This window comes from Folsomia candida, unplaced genomic scaffold, assembly GCF_002217175.1.
Source record: "Folsomia candida strain VU population unplaced genomic scaffold, ASM221717v1 Fcan01_Sc021, whole genome shotgun sequence".
NCBI classification, from domain to species: Eukaryota; Metazoa; Arthropoda; class Collembola; order Entomobryomorpha; family Isotomidae; genus Folsomia; species Folsomia candida.
This window is the reverse complement of record NW_019091213.1, coordinates 413,608-436,692: the sequence shown is the minus strand read 5'-3', so window position 1 is coordinate 436,692 and position 23,085 is coordinate 413,608. Positions and strand designations below refer to the sequence as shown.

Below are 23,085 nucleotides of genomic sequence, written 5' to 3'. Positions count from 1 at the left end.
GTTGATTTGATGACTTGATGACATTTCCGACAACGAATAATAAGGGTTCTTCCGACGACGTGAGTTTGTAAAGTCCAGAGTAAACTTGGAGAGGAGGATGGAAAGAATAGCAGGCGGAGAGGAATTGGATGATGATGATGATATGCCACATACACACACGTCTCATCCACAGTCACTGCGAAGACGTTGCACTGGTTTGACCTTTTGAGGTATGTTGTTATCCACTCTTGACCACCTCTCGTTTTAGACCCTTAATTTCCCTGCCACCCAATAATAACACCCCCATCGCAGTGGGTGGGAGCACGTAGAAGGCCTCACATTTTGTCGTCTCTGAATTGTATTCCTTGTCCCAAAGTCTGTCGATTTATTGAGAAGACTCGCAATTTTTTGCGTAGCAATTGCAATGTTGCGAGAAGAAGAGTTGAATTTGGGGTTTTCCGGAATATAATCAAGTGTGCTATTGTGTGAAATCTGCAAGTTTGGTATTATTTTTTATTTTGGTTTAGGAGCCAACATATTTTCAAATAATAGCTGAGTTTTTGAGTGGGCAGTACCACCCACGCCCGTTCCTTTCCTTTTGTTCCGTGGGGTCTTGAATCCTTGCAACATAATTTGCAACATATGGCAGAGTTTGAAGCAGAAAAGTGTCCCATTCATCCATTCATACTCCACATTCTATATTAATTACTTTACGTGATAATAACTAATTTTTTAAATCATATTTGAGGATGCAGTTATTAGTAGTAAGTAATTGCATATTTCATCAAGGAGAAGTGCTTTTATTTAGAGGGCGTAATTTTAAAATCATCAAATTTTAATATGTTTGCTCCTTGTATTTTTGGTCGTTATGGATATTCATTAGTGCCTTGATGTAGCTCATCAAATAAGTCCACAGACTGAAATTTATGTGTTCGAAATAATTTTGTGGAAAGTTTGATATTTTATTTTACACTCATTTTTCGTTTCAGCGGTTCAAACCTCTCGCACAGCAAATTCACGTTAACACTGGAGCTACAAACGTAGCATAACCGGACGGATTTTTGACGGGAATACAGTACTGTAAGTATCTCAATTAATTTTTTTAAAAGTATTTTTCAAATTGCACATGAGTTTATCGGTTACTAGTTTAGCAGCAGTTTGCCAGCCGGACCAACCGGCATTATCATACATAAGATAGTTAGAACAATGACTAGACATCAGGTATAGAATAGATAGAAAGCATCAGTGAATTTGGGCACTTTATTTGTCAGTGATGATGAGGTGAGCGAGCCGTGTGGTTGCAGACATAAATGGAGCGCATATTTCTTGACACTGAAATAATAGATGACGAGAGCAAATTGTTCTACTTTAATCCATGCAGTTCCGTTATCTCTCCTCTCTCCTGAGTAGGAGCCCCCAGGCCAGTGACCAAGTGAAGCCTCTTGATGATATTTATATTCTTTCTTTGCTGGCTGGTCTTCTTCTTCTGGTTGAGAGCTATAGGGTTGAAGTTAACTAACCATTTTAAAGACAAGAGGATAGAGGAATGAGTGAGTAGCAGTGTTTATTATAAGGGTCGAGTATATTAAGAGTCTCAACGTTACAGTTAAAATCGACTTTTGAATAATTTTGGCTTAAATTCAATAACCATTTCCACTTGATATTTATGCAGGAGATTTAACCTGTCTCTTCATGAACAATGATTTTTAGACTTGGTTTTAGGCGTTCATGTGATGATTTGACATTGTTTTGTCAACGACATATTTATTTTGGGAGAAAAGTATTCTGCCCTTGCGACTGTCGTACCGTGAACATTTTACCCCTTTTAGGTATTTGTTCGTAAATGTATTGATTTGGGAGAGTATGCAAAGGGTTCACTGACGGATTGTCACTGCATTGGTGCGTGATTGTGGTGACATGACTCTGAAATACTGTCGGCAATCAGCGTCTCAATCTGGTTTAGTTTAGGTACACTTTTATCATGTCTGTTCTATTTCCACTACTGCTGCTCGACTCTGGACGGGCCATCTTTTAGTAAATTGACCGATGCGAGTGCTAGAGAATCGAACGGATAAAATTCTAACGATTCTTAAATAATGCATGATTTGTAGGCTTTTAAGAAATAGTTTTTCATTTCAAGAAGTGCGAATTCTTTGACTAGACACTGGTGCCAGTAGTTAGTGCAGCAGGTAGTATGCGTTTTCCTCAATAGTTCTGACTAGTGAGATTTGAAGTTTTTTGTAATGTGGCGTGGAATAAAAACCGGTATCGACATTAACGAGGTTCAGACGGGGACCACTTGGGGACAGTCGATTTAGTTTTACTATGCATGACTCTACTCTGCAGTCATTTGCAATAGTCGGCATACTAATTTCCAAGCATTCCAAGCTGCTGCGAATTAGTCCTGATGTAGCAGAAAACTGAATTAATCATCGTCATCATGAAAGTATGGATGGGTGATGTAAAGTAATCGCATTAACCACTTATCTTCTTCTTGGGCTAGTTACGTATGTATTAGTCTCCTCTCCTCTGCTTGATAAGTAGCAAAGGTTGCCTTGACCTTATCTTCATTGCCGAGTGAGACGAGAGGCGATAAATCCGGTCAATTTTTCTACCGCATGAGGCTATAATTTTTTAATGGAGAAAAGATCGACCTTGAGGTTTCTATGCTGCCCCGCTCTCGACTCGTATGTGTAAAAAAGTGACCACGCCAAGTGTTGGTTTTAACATAGAGTTTGTCAACTCTCATTCTAATTGAACTCACGAATTCTAATCCATAATACAAGAGATGAACATCATCATTATTCGACCCCATTTTCCTGTCGCCTATGTGCGCTTAACTTTTGCGTTATATGCGAGTGAATTCAATTCAATCACATACACCCACAAATCCAGTTAGATAAAAGTTGATGGAGAATGACGAATGAGTGATATTAAAGAAATACCTGGTGGCAGGACTGGATCAGAGTGTGAAATTCACCAGCTTGTCATGCCGGTGGATTTTTTGGTACATACATTTCACTTTGAATAATAAGTAGTGGTGAAACAATGGTAGAGAGAATCTGGGCATAGTTACGATGATTATGAAGCTCCTACAGCAGCAAGATTAGGTCTTATTTAAATTCTGGATTTATCGTACGAGACTGGCTGCAATTATCAATTGCTTTATGTTCATTGGTCTTTATTTTATGGATCTTCTCCTGATAAGTACAGAGCGAGTCTCTCTCGCTATGTGTTTTTGTGTAAAGTTCAGATAAGAATAATCTGTATAAACGAGGACAACACTGGACTGGATGAAATGCATACCAATTGAGTGTCAATATTTCAATGGTAACTTTTTGTGAAGCCCTGCTAACGAAATTTGTATCCTTAATAATACATACAAGCGGGGTAGACTGGAATTTAGAAATTCATAAACTTTCAATCCATTATTCTCCATGGTGTGACCCGATAAGAGGTTTGTCGCTACAGTTTCAGTGTTTTCAGCATATTCGTGTCATTACTATTTCTATTCCTTGGTAATCAATGTTCCAAAATTCTGATGAGGGGAAATGTCTGTTTTGTGGCGAGGATGCCAGATATTAGACTTGGGTTGGTTCCATGGTTCGAATAATTTGTTGTCTTGAAACAAGCGATTAACTGTCAATAGTATGTTGGAACCATTGGCAGGGTCTGTGTGTGATATGATAATCATAATGGTGATAATTCCACCAGCAGCAGATTATTCATGTACGAACTGTACTTTACCGTTCAGCATGTATTCTTTCTTCCAATAATCGACCTTCCAGAGACGGATAATTTAAAACGGAGGCATGTGTGATCAGAATGACGAGGACGAGAGAGGAAATTGCTTATCTCTCCAAGTGAAGTTCATTTAATGTTCTCTATGCTTACGTACACGATGTTCATTCGTCTTTTTATTAGGACTCGTTATATTTGAGGAGCTCGATTATACGAGTTAACGGTTGACACGTAAAATGTTTACTTAATTACTCAATTCTTACTAGTCAGCCAAACTTTGTTTTGTAAATGCGAAAGAAAAGTTTGAAAAATTTATGATTTCGAATGGAGTGCAATCAAGCGTTTGTCTGTTTTCTTCGTTTCTTGTTCTCCGTGTTATATTTCATAATTTTCATAACATAACATTGGTCGGTTGCTGGTCTCTTCACTTCTACGGTCGAATTATAGTTAGCTCACCAACAGCCCTGCACTAATGAAAACCAGTTGGTCCAAGTACTTCGTTTAAAGTTGTACACTTTTTATCTTGGGATGGCAATTGGTTGTTGACATGTCGCTTAAAGAGACGGCTACGAGTATGCGTGGCTCTCTTCTAATATCCTGAAATCATGGGTTTTGCACAGGTGAGAAAGTTGATACCTAACACGGGGAGAGATTGTAATTCAGCTTGACGTGAAAGAAAAATGTAGCTGAGCCGTTTGGAAAAGAGGGAAAGAAATATTTGAATCGGCTGAATTCATAGTTTTCATAGTAAATTAAGGATGAGAATAATGAATGAAGATGGAGAACATAGTAAAAACATGAGGTTAGTGTTCTCATCTGACTGACTGAAACGACCACTTGTTCATCCTCTCATTCACCTTGCTAAATTGTAACTGCAACATCATTGTTGAGTCAAGTGAATCTGGTTCTGGGGTTAAGCAACTTTTGTATTATCCTGTCTTGTTACTTGTATTCACATTTTTTTGCACAAACATGAACCATGGGTGCGTATTATATAGTGTGGGTTTTTTATACGGCGGAATGATGATGGTATCAACTATCAAGTTTGTGGGAAGAGGCAGGAAAGGATTTTTTTCAGAATAACAATGCCCACTCAATAATACTCGCCCAAGAGATGTTTCAGGAGTTTCAGGGACTATACAGAGAGAGAACTTGAGAAAAGGTGAATTGCATGGTGAATGAGTGGGAAGAAGAAGACGACTGTATAAAAGTTGGTGATGACGACGACGGATTGTGCTCGGTTGGTTGATCGGTGGTTTGAAACGCAAAAATTTCCTACAGGTGGGCATGTGTACGCTGCACAGCCAGGCAGGATGACACGCAAAATGGTTTTACTCGGCACTCTCTTTCTTGCGTGATTATTACGCCAACGATGTGATAGAATTTTTGCATTGCATGCCATGTCACTTAATTATTACTGCACACAGCGTAGGAAGCAGCAAATACGTAGTTACCCTTTGATACAGCTTCCAAGTACGTGTATTTTAAACTATGTCGCAGGTAGACTTTGTCATTCATGTAGGACGTTGAAATATTATGCCCCCATCGACCACTTGAACCCCATCCATCGGAGGCATTCCATTGTAGACTATTGAAGATGATGGGAACTTGAGACCATGACTGGTATGAATAAAACCAGGGAAATCCTCCAAGGAAACGGGAAAGGCATTTGCCTGAGGGGAAGTCTCTCAGGTCAAGGCTATTACCCCTTTCCGTATGAATAAACTTTTGCCTTGCTCGCCAGGCAAATCCCCCTGGTTTCGGGCAATTCCCCTAACTTTAATTACATATAATTAAAATGATACCATCGAAACTAAGACAAATGCATTTTCCAAAATTTCTGACCATGTTTTTTAATCAAATTCTTAAGGAAATGTACCCCTAGTGACCCCCACTGGTTTGTGCTGGTTAAAAAAGCTGAAATTCAGGATGATGGTACAGGTGCATCTCAGAATTGCAAAAATTAAATAAATTTCGGGGTTGTATATGAGTGTATTTGATTTCATGTGTTTGAAAATGTATTTGATTTTTTGTACACCCTCCAAACTCACTCACAATGCGATGACGCCAGCGCGCAGCGGTCGCGCTCCGATTTTGATGAAACTTCGATAATTATGTAGCCTTAGGTAAATAATTGAATACATGTTTCGGGATTTTTCATAATGCTCAGTTTAAACAAAGTTATGATGGCATAAGTGGCCGAAAATTCGCATTTTTCTCCATCAAAAACAAAAAAAGAAAAACGTCACGAGAAAAATGCGAATTTTCGGCCACTTATGCCATCATAACTTTGTTTAAACTGAGCATTATGAAAAATCCCGAAACATGTATTCAATTATTTACCTAAGGCTACATAATTATCGAAGTTTCATCAAAATCGGAGCGCGACCGCTGCGCGCTGGCGTCATCGCATTGTCAGAGTAATCCTAAAAGACCATCTTCAAATGCTAGCCAAAAATCCAGTTTTTCTCGGAATTTACAAACTCTTGTACGATTTTAGTCCCAGTTGTTGTACAGTTGTTTTATAATATCCAACATCAAATTCATTTTTGAATTTTTATAGATTTTCGAAATTTTCCTAACCAGGAAAAAAAACTAAAATTCTAACCTCCTAACTTTGTATATACTTAAAAATCATGTAATTTTTGTAAGAAAAACACACGGCGATGAACAGGTTTCAAATTCGCCTTTAAACGGAAGAAGGGAAAATTGAGACACGAAAATTCAAGTTCAAAACCCGCACGCAAAAGACCCTTAAAAGATGAATAAATGAGCGAAAGCGGAATTTTTCCAAAATTGGAAAATTTTCAACATTTGCAATTACATAAGTAGCATTTAATATGCTACTTGGGCGATACCGGTAGCTTGACCAGTTGGATATCGAGCCCGAAATTTGAATTTAAAAAAAGTTTCAGAAAATATTTTCAGGTTTTTAACGAAAATATAAAATAAATTTTTTCGATGTCGGTAGCAAATAAAAATCTGCATATTTTTGTCGATAAATTTTGTTTTGTAAGTTTTAAGGCCCTACCATGTCCAACTTGTGTCCAACGTTCATAAAAAGTGCAGCAGATGCTTAAAAAACTAAGTTTTACTGCTAATTCCGTTAGTTGGGGTCAGCATAATAGCTGATCGGTAATTTTTGGGGAGATTGCCTGAAGGAAAGGCTTTCACCTTGGTTTTATTCATACGAAAATCCCCGTCTCCAGGGAAAATCTTGAGGTTGAGGGAAAAGCTATTCCCTTTTTCCTTTCCCTCAGGGAAAAGCAAATGCCGAAATTTTTATTCATATAATTACGGGAATTTCCCCGATTTTTTCCGGAAAAAGGATTTCCCTGGTTTTATTCATATCACTACATAGATGTTCATATTGGTGGTCGACACGGAGAGATTTCACGTACGATCTCGCGAAATGCATCTCTTGCATGCTAATGAAATGATGATGAAGAGTTTAACAGGGGCATAGACGAGAGGAAAGAACCAGAGCCAGGAATTTACATATTCTTTAAACTCGTCGTTATTACTTCGTATTTTGTTTGATGCATGAACGTAGTAACTTTGGAATGATGATTGTTGCACTCTGTTACTTACATGTGATGTGAGGAGTTCATTACTTTTATTTAACCCAGCCAGGTGGGTCGTGGCAACAACTTACGTACATAATGAGCATCAAATTTAGCACTCAAAAGTAGTAACGAAATGTAAGAACCGAATCCTGGCACTATAATAAAGAGTGAATTGTTTGCTTCAGTGTACGTACTATGCCGTATTTTCACAGCAGGAAATATTTTTAATGTCGGAATGCAGTACTTCACTTTTACAGTACAAAAATGGATGGAATGAGCAGAGTGGGTTAGCATTAATCCAAAGTCGATACTAATTAAGTGGCAAGAAGGTGGTGCTCTCTGCAAAATAGATGCAGCGAGATAATACTGCATGGGTAGTTATCTAGTTATATATCGGCTTACACGAAACCTGTAGAAAACTTTGATTGGACCGCATAGACCAAAAGTTTAAAGATGATGCAAATATTGGATGCTTAAATTATGCTTCTATTTTCAGAGTTACTGTAACGACTCGGCTCGTGTGCAATGGACCCAGGACCATCGTCATCCGTATTGACGGACTTCCGTGAGGCCAGACCACATGACCAACCACAGTAAGTCTAATATCTGCTTATGTCTTGTTCTGTGTAATTGTTGAGACGCCCAAGATGGGTTTCCCTACCAAGACGAGGACATATAGTTAATAATTAGGCTAGGAGTTATGTTAGAAGTTCTACCGATCGAGAAGTATACTGATGATACTCATTCAAATATCCATGCTCAGCCATTCTTCGTCTCTGTCGAGAGGGCGTCAAGTTAAGTATTAATTATTATTATTATTTCAGAAGTATAATATCCTTAAGCCTGTGTTGTTCCGGTTCGAGTTGAATTCCTGGAATTATTTTACAACTTTTGTCGTGTAGTCGAGCTTGATTTAGAGATTGGCAATCGTCCCACATAAATCTGAAAGATATTATTCAGCGGTTGTTGGCGGTCTCAGAACAAATCACTTGACTTGAAATCAAAGTCAAGTTGATCATTCTAATTTCTAACAGAGAATTCGGTTTCCTTCATTGGAGTGGATCTCAGCTCCCCGTTATTACATGTTGTTATTACAATAATGCTATTTTGCTTCGTTAACTGATTAGAGTTTGTGCAGCAGAGTGCTTATTTATCTGAAAATATCAAAGTGCACCATGAAATTCCATACTTCATAAAATCTCTGCATTTCATGTTGCCCTCCACACAGCAGGGTTCAAGATTTCGTGGGTGACGAGAGTCGGTTAAATGCCCAGGTCAGCATATCTCAGCAACTAAATATCTTCAGAAAGATAACTCGGATCGAGCTACTTATTGACAGGATAACTTCAGATTAGTGCGAGAATGTAACACAAATTAGCGAAAATGATGAATGAATGGATTTTTTGGGAATTTTCTTCTCTCGTACAAGAATCAAGGTCTTCTCACATTATTCCTTATCTCATGTGTGCTGGGTGAGAGTGCAGTGCTGGCAAAACGTATGAATCTTATCAACCGAGAGACAGGTTGATTCAATATATTTTTTTGCTGCATTTAATTTAATTTATCTGCTTAGCGGTGGTCGATCATTTCATTTTAAAATCCCCATGCGAGGAAATCGTACTCGACGTGAAGAGTCTTTGACACACCGCACCCCACTTATATCTACTAACTGACGACTTAACAATTGCAACTCCCCAGAATCGTGTCACTACTCCCACCCACCCAACGACAAACTTGACAACATAGTACCCTAAAAATTTACCACACAAGCTATGGGTCATACAAACCAATTGTTGTACGATATCTACTTTTACATTTGAGTTGAATAATGTAATGTCTGACCTTAGGTTTTGACTGGGTGGTACTAATTAAAACCATATTTTTTTATTTTCCAGGTATGATGAGGCGTTCCCTGCCCTCCCTCCAAACCCATCGGGACCTAACTCGGGTCCAACATCTGGCCTGAGCTCCCCAGGCGCTAATAACAAATGGTCGCAAAAAATGCGCATAGGATCCAACACTGTCACCAGTGTCTTCCACATTCCATTCGAAGAACGAAGCGATCGGGGACATGGTGAACGCTTCGGAGAAATGGATGCGCTCAAGGTAAGGACATTTTTATTTTTCTTATCCATTATCAAACGAAGAACAAAACTTAATCCAAACGCCTGTTATGAAATGCTATAAACTTCACCCTGAATATTAATCTGGCTTTGTTTATTTTCTAGGCTTGTGGAGAAATCATCAAGCAGTCTGGAGCTCACATTGAGCTGTCAAGTTCATCCCGAGACCAATCTTTGACCTTTCTTGTCACTGGCAAGCAGGTATAAATTAGAACTAAATGAAATTAGTAATTGGTGTGGTTAATACAATTAAGTACATGAATGCATTGCATTTACCTAATCTCATGGAGCCGAGTGAATAAACCTGTTGCCTATTTTCCCTTTTGTGATTCCAGAGCAGCGTGGTTGAAGCCAAACGTGAAATACTTCAGCGCTTCCAAACCCAAGCTCAGGTTCGTCTTAAACATAAACTTGAATACCTCTCCAAGTCATCATAAACTGTGATTATATCAAAGAATAATTGTTGTACAGAAGCAAATCAATATTCCCAAGGAACACCACCGTTTTATCCTTGGAAAACAAGGTCAAAAGCTCAACGAATTGGAGAAGGTGAGCTAAAAAATAATAATATTGACACCTTCCTTACATTTTCACCCGAATATAATTCTGGGGTAATAATTTAATAATTGTTATTTTTCCTCATGATAGACCACTGCTACTAAAATTTCCATCCCACGACCCAATGATGACTCCAACATGATCACTATCGTTGGCCCGAAGGAGGGAATTGAAAAGGCTGAGCACGAAATTCGTTGGATTTCTGATGAGCAGGTACTATATAGTTTTCACATTATTGTTGATGCCATTTATTACTTAAGATTAGCTATTCCTTGACACACGTAAGTCATCCCGAGAAACCACCTGCAAGAATACGTATTTCTTCTGGGTCTGAGCTTGGGTAAAATTAATATTTGAGTTTACGCAAGCTGATTTAGATTGATTTCATGTGCTAAACCGGTGCCATGTTTCTCAAACAATTAAAAATGCCAGCAATGAAACAAAACCAACTGAACATGATTCTTAACGTAATTTATGCATTTTGCAGTCCAAACAAGCCTCGGAGCGAATTTCCGTGCCCAAAAAGTTCCATCCGTTCATCCTTGGTCCATTTGGAGAGAAAGTTGGGAGTTTGATTGCTGTGACGGGGGCGAGGATCAATATTCCACCCGTCTCTGTGATGAACGACGAAATTTCTGTGGTTGGAGAAAAGGAGGGCGTCGCAAAAGCTGTTCAGGCAATCAAAAACGACTTGGAAGTCTTTGTAAGTAGTTTTTCCCACGTTTATGTAAATAGGTACATGTGCTATATTCTATATTAAGTAATTCACACAATATTGCATTTGCGTATGAAACAGAAAAAATACGTTACGGTGTCCGTGGAAGTTCGGAAAACCCAGCACAAATACATCATCGGGAAACAACGGTAAGCAACAAATTTATTTAACATTAGAATACATATGCGCATCAAGACTAATATCATTAGAATAAGCAACAATAAACACGTATTTGTAAGCACATATTTTAAAGCGTCGGCAAAAATCTTACGGTACGAGGTGACTATTCGCAAAAAAGACCGGCATTGGATTTTGTGATGGATATCATCTCGTATCGTTACATGTCACTACCTCTTGGCCGTCATTTTAATCTTTCCCAAGCGATTGTTTCATTTCATGCATCTCATTAAAAAATGCTGTTGCTTATTCCAATGTTAATTAATTTAATTAGCCTTTTCTATTTTTAATAAAAATTCTCTACTGATCGTTTCAGCATAACAATCAACGAGATTTTGAGGGAAACTGGTGTGAGGTGAGATTTATTTAAAAACAATATTTGAATCCTGATGCTTTAGTATTGATACAACACATCATTTGCACTCATTTGCCGTGGATAATAATATTCACTTTTGTTTTTTGCAGTGTTGAAATTCCCCCATTAGAATCTCCAAGTGAGACCATTTCTCTCCATGGACCTGCTGAAATTCTCGGCTCTGGTACTGCTACATTCTTCAATTAAAAATATGTCCGTGTAATTAAGGTTAACGTGCTGAATATTCCTGCAGCCTTAACTGTTGTCTACGAGAAAGCCAACAGTATTATTACTCGTACTGTCGACGCTCCAGCCTGGGTTCACAAACATGTAATTGGGAAGAAGGGATGCAACATCCAAAAGATCACCAGCAGCTACCCCAGGGCTCATGTCGAAATCATGGACAGTCAGAATCAGATTGTCATTGAGGGGCCGCCGGAGGACGTGGAACCTGTTACTCTCCAATTGCAAGAATGTGTGAAAAACCTCATTGACAACATGTCTTTCAAGGATATTTCCGTTGACCCAAAATATTACAAGCATATCATTGGGAAGAACGGAACCAACAGTAAGTTGTTGACTTGAGTGAAGAGACTAGTCTCGTACGTATGTCTCGGTTTATTGCGTGTTCATAATATCTCTTTTGTAACACTTTTTACTAGTCAACCGGTTGAAAGATGACACGGGTGTAATCATTTCCGTCCAAGATGCACAGTCTTCAGGACAAATGGCAAACATTCACTTGGAGGGAACACGCGTGGGGGTTGAGCAAGCGAGCAAGCACATTCTGGACCAAGTGAATAAATTGGAGAGTGAAAAGGAGAAGGACCTCATCATTGAACACCGCTTTCACGGAAATCTTATTGGTGCCAAAGGAGCAGGGATTAGAGAGATTAGGGAAAAATTCAATCAGGTACACTCGTAATATAGCGCTAACATTGTTGTCCTAAAACATTTTTGTTTTATAATAGCACAGCATTGAAAAGTAATGATACTGTATTATCGGTTCAATCAATTAATCATTTCTTTTTACTCCATGCAGGTTCAAATCAATTTTCCAACCCCTGATGAAAGGGTGAGCAATTAATATTTTGACCAATTACTAATGAAAAATATATTATGGCGATCTAATAATTGATGCTCATCCTAATAAATATTGTCTTACAGCGGGATGTTGTTACTGTTCGTGGTCCAAAGGATGATGTCGACAAGTGCTGCAGCTACATGACAAAGCTTGTAAGGCAACATCCTTTTTATGGCTATTGCCATCTTGGTTAATTTAAAACACAATTGAAAATTGTAGTACAAGGAGATGGTGGAGAACTCTTTCCAACTGAAGGTTCCCATTTTCCCTCAGTGCTATCGTTTAGTCGTTGGAAAGGTATTTGACAAATATAACATAGCTTGAAGTTTAGATAACTAAGAAATTATACATTTTTTACTTTCTTGCACTTTCAAATAATTGAAATTGAATGCAATTTCAGGGTGGTGCTAACATACGAAAGATTCGCGAAGAAACCAACACGCGTAAGTTACGCCTTAAAATCAATTTCTGATTTTTATGGTTCCAGTTGCTGAATTTTTAATTTTGTATCCTAATCAGGTTTTGATTTGCCTCCGCTGGCAGAAGGGAAAAGCAAAACGGAAGGTTAGTGTAAAATTATAATATATATATTTTTACATAAATTCTTCATCTCCGTCCTCAGCAATGTTCAGAATACGTTAATATTTCTTATTATTACTTTCAGCTGAGATTATTGTCATCACTGGCAGAAAAGAGAATTGTGAGGCGGCTCGTGATCGCCTCTTGAGCCTGCAAAACTCTGTGGCCGACGTTGTGGAAATTGACGTGATGATTCCCAGCAAGTTCCACAACTCCCTCATTGGTGTTGGAGGAAAGGTTATTCAATCAATTTCGGATGATTGTGGAGGCGTACATATCAAGTTTCCTGATTCCAAAACAAAGTCGGATCGCGTGCAAGTGATGGGGGTGAGTAATTATTATCAGAAAAATATCCAATATCTGAACTCAATTATTATGAACTATTATAAATATTTGAATATAATAACAATTTTGCAGCCCAAGGACATGGTGGAAAAGGCTAAGAACATTTTGGTTGATTTAAGCAAAGACAAAGAAATTAGTGGCCACGTGGAGATTCTTATTGCCAAACCTCAACACCACAAGTTTCTCATAGGAAAGAGTGGTGCCAATATTAAGAAGGTTTGAAATACGTTCTTGAGCTCGTCAATTTGATTTACTTTTATTTATAATGTAATCTACGTATTAATATCACAGATTCGTGAATCGACTAATGCGCGGATAGTTTTCCCCGGTTCATCCGAAGGAAATCAGGAAGCCATCACAATCATAGGAAAGAAGGAAAATGTTGCCAATGCTAAACAGCAGCTGATGGATGTAATAATTAATATAGCACACTGGTTATAAATAATCTAGCACGCTGGTTCAGCAAAAAAAATTAAATACTTTAATTTTTTTTATAGATCATTAAGGATTTGGAAAAAACAGTTGAATCCGAAATGACTGTCGACCCACAATATCATCGTCATTTCGTGCTCCGTGAGTATAAAACTCAACATTACAAATATAAATCTATACCTATATAGTTGCCGACATATGTTTCATAAATATGATGCTTGGTTTAGGTCGTGGAGAGATTCTTCGGCAAATTGGTAAGTGGTTTTCCTTACCTTATTCACACGGGTACAGGTAGTACCCACATAGTTTATAAAGCGGGTTAAGTTAACTCGTGTCTCAGATTTTATTACCGATTTTTTTTACTCTATCGAGTAGAGTATAAAAAATAAACACAGCACAATACAGTTGAGAACTTAAATAACTTTCAATTTAGCGGACGAATTTGGGGGTGTATCCGTGTCTTTTCCAAAGGTGGGATCCAACTCATCCAAGGTCATCATCAAAGGTTTGTGTGCCAGACTTTTTACTTTTGTCCCTTGACTATTTTTATTTGCCTGGGTTATACCACCTACGAGGTTATCCAAGTATTCCTCATTAGGAGTTCCGACCCCAGGAAAATTAAATGTGTATGTCTGATCAATAAACTGACTGGCTAGCATTTTTATTTGCATGTCGGTTCAGAGTTAGTCAAACATATTTACCATATTTTTGTTTTACTTGTATAATTAAAACATTCATCCGTGCTAATTACTCTGTACTGTTGTAGGACCCCCCGAGTGTGTGGATGCCGCAAAACAGCGTATCTCTTCAATTGCTGATGATTTGAGCAAGCGAGTCAACATTGATGTTGTCATCGAGCAAAAACATCACAGAACTATCATGGTTAGCGGATGATTTATGCGAGAGGAGTACTTTTGATTCAGAATACAAGTTAATATTGCGTGTACTACTTATAATCTAGGGATCACAAGGAAGTAAAGTGAAACAAATTCAATCTGACCACAATGTGGATATCAAGTTTCCCGAGCGTCCCGACGACCATGATGAAGAGGTATCAAATTAAACTGATTTTCTTGCCAATGCAAGCACCTTATACAACACAAGCCTACATGTGTTAATAATAATGTACCTTATTTTGTCTAGCAGCATATTCCGGAACAAAATGGAGATGGTGCGCGAGCTTCCGACATTATCCGAGTTTCCGGGCGGCCTGAGAATTGTGAAGCCGCAAAGAACGCTCTTTTGGAACAAGTGCCTATTATTATTGAAGTCGATATTCCGTTCAAGATGCATCGTCATGTGATTGGCCAGAAAGGGAAAGACGTCCGTGAGGTATGAGGATCTACTAATTTTCATTAAAATAAAGTTGGAAACTGGATTTGAAATTTAATGTAATTATTAACATACATAATTCTTTAGCTCATGAAAATTCACGATGTTCACATTCAAGTGCCAGCACCACCGAAGCAAGATGAACAGGGTCAACAAGACCGGCCACCATCAGACACAATCAAAATTTTGGTTAGTGATGCACATAATATATTTGAGTTATTGGTTGCAACGCCCCACCTCAGCGGTCTAACAGCTCTTGTTGTATCGTTTTTTTAGGGATCACCAAAGAACTGTGCTGCCGCCAAGGAGGCATTGCTCAATTTGAAAGAAGACTTGGAAGGCATGGAACGTGATAGAGAAGCACGATCATTCATTGTCAGGGTGCAAGTTGATCCTGAATTTCACCCAAAAATCATTGGTTAGTAGCTTGAGGAATTGTACAAGTACTGCACAATATTATTAGTATTTTGACTTTGAAATTATTTTCAAATAAAGGAAAACAAGGTGCGGTTATTGGCAAAATTCGTGATCAGTTTAATGTTAACATCCAGTTGCCCAGAAGAGATAGTGAAGAACAGGACGTAATTGTCATCACGGGCTATGAAGCTGATGCCAACAACGCCAAAGAAGAGATTTTAGGGATTGTGAATGAGTTGGTAAGATTCAACTTTAGTGAAGCTCAATTTAGGTGAGAGTTTGACACACTTGTAATGCTCCTGCTGTTTGTGTTTAGGTTCAACGCGAAAAGTTCCGCGAGGAAGTGGAAATTGATCATCGTGTGCACTCACGAATCATCGGTCAACGAGGAAAAACTGTCCGACAAATTATGAAGGACTTCAATGTGAGTATACCCGGATTTTTGTTTTAATTATTTGTCGGCATGATAAGTAAGTTTTCTTCTATTTACATCTAATTCCAATTAGGTTGACATCCGCTTCCCTCGCTCCGAGTCTGGAAACCCCAACTTGGTTGTTATATCTGGTGGAGAGCAAGACAAAGTGTACGATTGAATTATGAATCAATTCAAATTTAATCCCGTTACAGAGTTACAGTAATATTAGTTTATAATTGACGGAATTGTTCAAACACGAGTCCTATTAATTTAAACATGCTCCAATAGACACCCCTCTCCCCGCCTTATTTATACAAGACACACAATTAAATTATAACATTCTGTTTCATGTGCTTGTTGTAGGTATGATGCTCGAGATCATTTGCTCAATATGGAGGAAGAATATATCCAGGATGTCACCGAAAATGAGTATATGCAAAAATATCTTAAAAAGGATTCCGACCAAAATCAGGGAAATCATAAACAAAAGCAAAGCAATGGTTTTGTTGTGAAGGGTGCGTTATTTGCTTAATTATTTATCCAATCAAAGGGTTCAACATTTTTGTTGCATTCCAGGTGCCCCTTGGAACGCTCCTGACACCCAGGTGAGCAGTGTTACACTTTACGTTACAATTTTAATTATACCGAGTTTACTCAATTAAAGAAAACTGTGTCACTGTAATAACCGATTGTGCATTGTTCTTGTAGAGCACCGTGGATTTCCCCACTTTCGGCAATGGACTAGCATCTGCTGAAACTGAACCAATGCCCGTTGCTGCTGCTCCGGTTGCTCCTGCTCCACGTCCCCTGAACTCGGCTTGGGGAGCACGGAAACACTTTTAAACCTCTAAAGACACCTATTGAACATCATCAACGTATAAGAACCCAACAGCCTCCTCAAATCAATCCCTGTCTAGCTGTTGGAACACCCCACCCTCACATGTTGTAATTATATAGTTACTAAGCTGACTATTCACTGCAGGATAATGAAACATATTGATCAATAGCTATCTAGTATGTGACATGGTTGAGTAAGTATTCTAATTCTATGTAAGAAGACAATATACATGTCAATTGGACAAGATGAGTTATTGCTAGTTGAAAGGATTAGTCAATTCAAGCAAAGCCAACGTCATACAGATTTAGAATACCTGATCAAAACCATGGTGGAGTTTGGCAGCAAACATAAAAAAATCAATCTATCTCAAACTTTCTCATATAAAATGACAAAATGAAAACAAGGAAATCCGTGTCACTTACGATGATTAGACAACTTGGTATTATATATTTACCACTCTTTTCCTCCTCCTCCTCTGCTGACTGTAACGTTAACCTCCTATAATACTATTTTCTATCAACTCCATAGGGTAATTATTTCTTAAAAAAACGACAAAATTATTGAGACTATGACTAAGCTCCTGTATCATGATCTTCAAATATGGTTGTTCGACCAACCAGCCACCTATTACTGCTAATTTACCAATTATTACGGTTGGTTAATGCATACTTTCCCTGTCATGTCTTCCTGTCTACATAACTAACTACAACTGGTATTCCTACTCTTACTGGTTTCCGCTAGAATAGAAACGAGTAACCTGGATGTTTTCTAGCCTTAATTTTCAGTACTGGTACAAAAGATTCAAACAAATTTGGAAGCCACGAAACTTCCTTTGAATCATTTAGTAAAAAAATGCTAAAAACCCAACAAAAATATCGGATACCAACGGCAAAAAAGTTTATATACATACACACAAAACCTACCACAAGACTTAACGAATAGTAAGGATTGAAAACAGCCAACAGCGTACGTACGCGTAGTCTAGTTCTGAACGGAAACCGTTTTATTGGGGAATTTATAACCAAATTTAAACCTTTCTCCTTACGAGGAACCACGTGGTTTTACATTAACGAATTTGATTTTGCTTGTTATTTTGATATGTCCACGAGTTAGCAATAAGTTATAAGTTAGGTCCTAAGTAAGGAACATTTAGGTTTTGTAGGGGTGTCACTAGTTGAGACTTGATCCATCCATCCACCAAATTGCAAGCTGAATAAGGTGCGTTTTGACAAGCTTCGAGAATTCTACAATAATAGAACGTTAGTTGCATATATTACGCAGACAGATATTTTATCTTGAATTTATTATCATATAATATATATTATGTTACTGATCACTTATATCAGGTCACACGGCAATATGTCATCAATAATTATTATTATTATTTGCTTTATTTGATTTAAGTAGCTGCTATATACCAACTCGTTTGTAGAAACATATTTAAAAACCTTAACCTTATGATGATCATGTCAATCAAACATTTATTAGCGTTACAAGTTTTTTTTTGCTGCTTGGCAAACTTTACCATAAGTTTGGGCATATAGTTTGGGTTATCAGTTGTTGATCAGAATATTATGTTATCGCCACATTCAATAAAAATCAGAAAATGTACATTATGTTGCTTTATGTGTTTTTTTAATATTTTTTGCACGTTTATTTTCAAGCAAAACCTTTCGAGGCTTATCATTTAGTGTAAAAAAAACTAACAAGTGATGAGATAATGGAGAAGAGGAAGGAGATATTAAAAAAATATGTCAATTAATGTCGGACTGATCGCTATATATTTACACAAGTATTGAATTACTCGGTTTCCAATTGTTGACGGAAGCTTATACGACGCGGTAATGAATAACTATACTCCCGACGTAGTAGGTATAAAAATGCTATATAAAAATCGGTTAGTTGGCTAGTTTAGGATTAATTGGTAGGGCGGAGACTCGTGCTATAAAAGTCTTACAGAAGTTAAGGAAGCCTGGCAAGTTCTTTCCACACAACGAAAATGAAATGGTAATAGGATGATAATTTACACAGATTGTGTTTTTCTCACTCGAGCTCTATTCCGCATGACGGCGACATGTATTTATTTATTACTGGAGCTAATTGGTGGGTGTGGTCGTCGGGTGATTTGTTTCTAGGAACTATTATATAAATGACTCAATATGGAGCCCACGAATAATATTGCATACTATTTTTGTAACACTTGAGACGATAAATGAAGATAAGACGAGTTAAAAATCAACGATAAAAAAATAACGCTGGTGTCAATGAAAGAATAAATGATTACAAATGAACGATACTATACGGCCTTTTATTGCATAGGTTAATTTCCCCATCTTTTCCAAGCACCTTTTCGTGCACATGGTAAATATAGAGGCACAAGAGAATGAAACCCTTTTCACTGGATTTGAACTCTTAGGTCGTGGTCAAGTCAGGTATCTACCACTTATTGCATGCATCATATGTACCCACAGACGATGCATGCATTTGTATCATGACGAGTAATGGGATGAGCCAAGCAACAGGTAGGGAAGCGGTATGTATCTATTCTATATGTCCACATGTAAGTAAGCATTTCGTGGTGGCGAAGAAAGGAGGAAATCCACCACCACCACCTCGTAATACCTTCTTGGCCAAGACGAAGAAGTGGGTCTCGCTCGAAGCAAGCCTTTTCAAACGCTTCTTCTGCAGTCTTCAGTTGTCATCAGACCTTCTCGAAGGAAGTTGGTGCCTCAGACGCAGACACGACCACAACACATTTCAGGCCTTCCCAGCAACAAGAACTTTTCGAAAACAACAGAAACCAGTTTCAAATTGGGGAAGAAAGAGCATCTGCTCTTCTCCTACACCTCCGTGTGTGAACTCTCAATCCATTCATTCCAATTGGCATTGAACTGAATTCAATTGAATTAGCAAAACTGCATGCGTGCATGGTGGCGACAGAAAATAAAGTTCCGTTACGTTGTCAATCGAGTTTGGGTCGAACGAGACTGAATCCAAGCGACCAATTTGTCGAGGGACTATTTTGGACCTCAAAGTGTGGCATAGCAAAATCCAAATTAATAGACGGCTTGGGTTCCGTGCTCGAGATTTCATGGAACGGTCGTGAACAAAGAAATGACGCTGTCGTCGTGCCGGAATATGAAGAGGCATTGTGCGTCATGATCTTGTGAATCATATGCAAATTCATGGTTTAAAGTGATATATATTTTTTGAATTGAGCACCATTTGATTGGTTTGTGATTGATTATTGGTTTGACACATATTGTGGATTGGACAACACGACAGAGTTTCATACTAGATAATCATGGATGGATATCACCGTCAAGGATTCGCGTTACTCCTGCTCACCCTTTTCGCGTTTGCCAATTCAGGTAAAGATTTTTTACGTTTCGGCTATTTTTTATGGAATCAATACTCATGAGAGGAGAATTCCATAACTTTTCTTCGTGGAGGGCTGTGTCCTTCCCAGAATATTCCCAGAGTCGGTAGCCTATGAACATGGAGACGTTTAAAAATAATTGGGGGACGATGATGTAAATTACCACACACCATGTCCATTGTCTCAAGGAAAGGACATATTTATGTAGTTGTTGTGGTTGAGTCGGAATTGTTCAACTGTTATAAAACCAATCACTGTGCGAATTGGTTGAGGACGTGGCTCTTGTCTCACGCCAAGGAGTGGCTCAGGCAGACTAAAAGTAGAATGTGTCAATCCAATGCCATCAGCAGTGTGTCACCGCAGATTTGAAAAGTGACAAAAACTCCAATTTAAATAATTTTAGATCCACCCAACCAGACGAGCAATTTTTTTCATCTGCATCTCTGAGTTTAAGATTTGGCAAGATTATTCGCGAAATGGTTTGTTGAGATTCACACGCTATAAATATGCATATGAAGATGAGTTTAAGTAAGATGATCTGCAAAGTCATTACCACATCGGTTTGGAATTATCATCCTTGTACTGAGAAATTGCGAAATGCGAAGACCAACATTTTCATAATATTTGGCAAGGGAAATTTTTGTGAACCAAAAGCGATAAATTTAGACTTGAGGGAAATTGTGAATCGATATTAGCTGCATGAAAGCACGAAACCACAATTTCGCTGACATATTCACATTTCTATCCACATATCTACACAGATATTGGATCCACCAGATTTATGGATCAAGTATAGAAATCACGTCACGTTTCAGGACTCTCCGGTCATTTCGTGGTTTAAATGGTCAGCTTTTCTATAGATAACTCTTCCAAGTGTTGACACATGTGGGTGAGGGTTCTCAGGATTTCTCTATTTTCCCAATATGATGAAAACCAACGTCTTTCTTCATGTCAATCTCTCTACGTATGTACGCACTCATATGTAAATGACAAGCCAAATTCAAGTTAATAATCTGTTTGCAGAAATATCGTGAGTTTGTCAATCATCCAATCATTAACCAGCTTGCCCTTTGTCACGGAAAATTGAAACGTCTCTAATTTCTCCAATAACCAATAAGTCTGCTTATGCATGTGTATATTTTCGCACATTTTACTTTTCGTTCTCATTGTTTTTAATTTCTTCCCTTTCGCTGCTGCAAATTTGCAAGGGATGATTGGATCGAGTAGTGAAGGAATACGTGGATATGTATGAAGCCCCCGTGGGAAGTGAGTGAGACCGTTTCAGAAAAGCAGCATGTTATCCGCTTGGATGTGTGATCCGGTGAGAAAATGCGTGGTCCAGTTTCTGCCCGTGTTCTAAAAATCTCTGTTGGTGGCAACAGCAGCGCATTTGCTTTTCATACTTCCTCACGACGTGGCCATACTTATTGTAGCTGCATTATTGGAGCTGCATTATTGGAGCTGCATTATTTTGAAAACGAACTTGAATGAAAGGAAGAACAGACGACTTTTTAGCCCGAGTCAAGGCTTATGTAACCGCCGTGTTTCTCGGTTCGGGCCATGCTATAGAGCCAAAACGACTGAACCGATTGAGTTCAAATTTTGGAAGGGCAAGGATTTATAAATACTTGCAAAAATTGGTGCTAAATAATAGAAAATTTTTAATAAACATTCGAAAAAATTGTGTTAGGTTTTTTAGGTGAATTGCATTGCACACATCCTGTCCCGGCTTGATGTGCAATCAAGGTGTTGATTACAAGCTCAGGTTTTCAAGAAAAAAAGGCATCAAGGTACGAACCGAGTCAAGGCTGTTACATAAATATGTATGTCTGCATATACGGCAGTGATTCGAATAGGTATGCCTTTAAAAATGTAGCCGGACATTGACATTTCTTACAAATTGTCCCACCCGTCTTCCCAAAAATAAATAACCAAACTTTTTGTCACTCCTTCTACTCCCATGATCGCCATGTAAAAAACTGCATGACTTTTATTTACCGCTTCTCTCAAATGAGTTTTAACGAGGTTTGATTACTTCAAACGAGTTGCTATTTTATATTTGCATTCAATTGACTGGAGCTTTGTCCTCTTGGTCATTGCAGCCATTGTCCGCAGACCGTCTCTTTATGTCATCGTCATCATGAGGAGACATTCTATTCTCCCTCCCAACATTTCCCACGCCACTCGAAAACACCGAGTAGAACATTATTCCACAAAGTTTGATTGCTAGTATTTTTGGTTTGATGAATATTTGCATAGGGTGGGACGAAATTTTTACGCCTTTGCGTATTTAAGATGAGAATGCGACGAATGTGAGGGGTGGATTGGAACAGGCTGCATGGATGACTGAATTCAGCCAGTTTTCCAGTTTTAGAGTTCCAATGGAATCTTAAATCTGAGATGGAAACCAATTTTGGTTCTTTGTCACGCTTGCTTTGTCCTTCTCCATCCGCCTAAAATGCTTCCTTTGCGGTTATCAGACCATATTTTTTTATGCATCTCGGCTCGATGGCAAAGCTGGAGAATTGCAGGAAACAAAATATTCAGGCTCATATTTGTCAAGGTTAAATTTGACATCAAATTGTTTTATGTAAGCATTGTTTCCTTCAACCACAGACCACAAACTGACAAACTGAAGCAATTATACTTGGACAAAATTGTTGCAGCAAGTTTTTAGCTTTCGTATAGCACCAGATTAAGAAAGAAAGTAGTGAAATTTTACTTAATCCACTGCAGAATATTAAGCATTTCCCAAAAATATGTATTTGGCGTAGAAAATAGCAAACCCTCTTTTGTGACTTGACAATGGTTGCAAAGTCACAAGGGATTTTTTAGTCGGACGGTAAGCAGCTTCCTTTCTGCCATCATTAAGTAAACCGAGCGAGCAGTGTCATGAATGCAATGAAGCATATTTTGTGTGTGAGCCGAGATTAATGATTCTTAATGACCAATGAAGCGACCACCACAATGACTGACCACAACTGCTTCTTGGTCCTCTTCTCACTTGTCAGGTTGTTACAGTGTCACTCTCGTCGTCATCATCATTATCG

At 38.3% G+C, this 23,085-nt stretch overlaps 2 protein-coding genes across 6 annotated transcripts in view; both read left to right on the top strand.

Annotated features, from left to right (window-relative positions):
- Nucleotides 1-65: 65 nt before the first annotated feature.
- LOC110858615 (vigilin) lies at nucleotides 66-18,947 on the top strand. 4 transcript variants are annotated; one of them, XM_022107439.2, is made up of 36 exons: nucleotides 66-209; nucleotides 969-1,059; nucleotides 7,783-7,879; nucleotides 9,182-9,392; nucleotides 9,515-9,610; nucleotides 9,745-9,801; nucleotides 9,881-9,958; nucleotides 10,058-10,180; nucleotides 10,455-10,670; nucleotides 10,764-10,831; nucleotides 11,176-11,214; nucleotides 11,325-11,398; nucleotides 11,468-11,782; nucleotides 11,877-12,127; nucleotides 12,257-12,289; nucleotides 12,382-12,450; nucleotides 12,518-12,595; nucleotides 12,699-12,741; nucleotides 12,818-12,862; nucleotides 12,963-13,204; nucleotides 13,295-13,438; nucleotides 13,514-13,633; nucleotides 13,720-13,795; nucleotides 13,882-13,908; nucleotides 14,088-14,159; nucleotides 14,421-14,536; nucleotides 14,616-14,705; nucleotides 14,801-14,986; nucleotides 15,074-15,175; nucleotides 15,263-15,404; nucleotides 15,482-15,642; nucleotides 15,720-15,827; nucleotides 15,910-15,986; nucleotides 16,182-16,333; nucleotides 16,395-16,423; nucleotides 16,527-18,947. In XM_022107439.2, the coding sequence occupies exons 3-36, from the start codon at nucleotides 7,812-7,814 to the stop codon at nucleotides 16,659-16,661; spliced, it is 3,843 nt and encodes a 1,280-aa protein (XP_021963131.1). In that variant the 5' UTR covers nucleotides 66-209; nucleotides 969-1,059; nucleotides 7,783-7,811; the 3' UTR covers nucleotides 16,662-18,947. The 4 variants fall into 4 exon arrangements, with proteins under 4 accessions (XP_021963131.1, XP_021963128.1, XP_021963130.1 ...); XM_022107436.2 differs by having other exon boundaries at nucleotides 14,798-14,986; XM_022107438.2 differs by lacking the exon at nucleotides 66-209 and adding an exon at nucleotides 372-482 and having other exon boundaries at nucleotides 14,798-14,986.
- A 392-nt stretch (nucleotides 18,948-19,339) lies between these two features.
- The window catches only part of LOC110858395, a 41,160-nt gene continuing 37,414 nt past the window's right edge, over nucleotides 19,340-23,085 (top strand). The window contains exon 1 of one of the 2 annotated variants that reach the window (XM_022107164.2): nucleotides 19,340-20,027. In XM_022107164.2, coding sequence (XP_021962856.1) covers nucleotides 19,961-20,027 — 67 coding nt within the window. In that variant the 5' untranslated portion in view covers nucleotides 19,340-19,960. The remainder of the gene's footprint in view (nucleotides 20,028-23,085) is intronic. The other variant, XM_022107166.2, reaches the window with a different exon arrangement.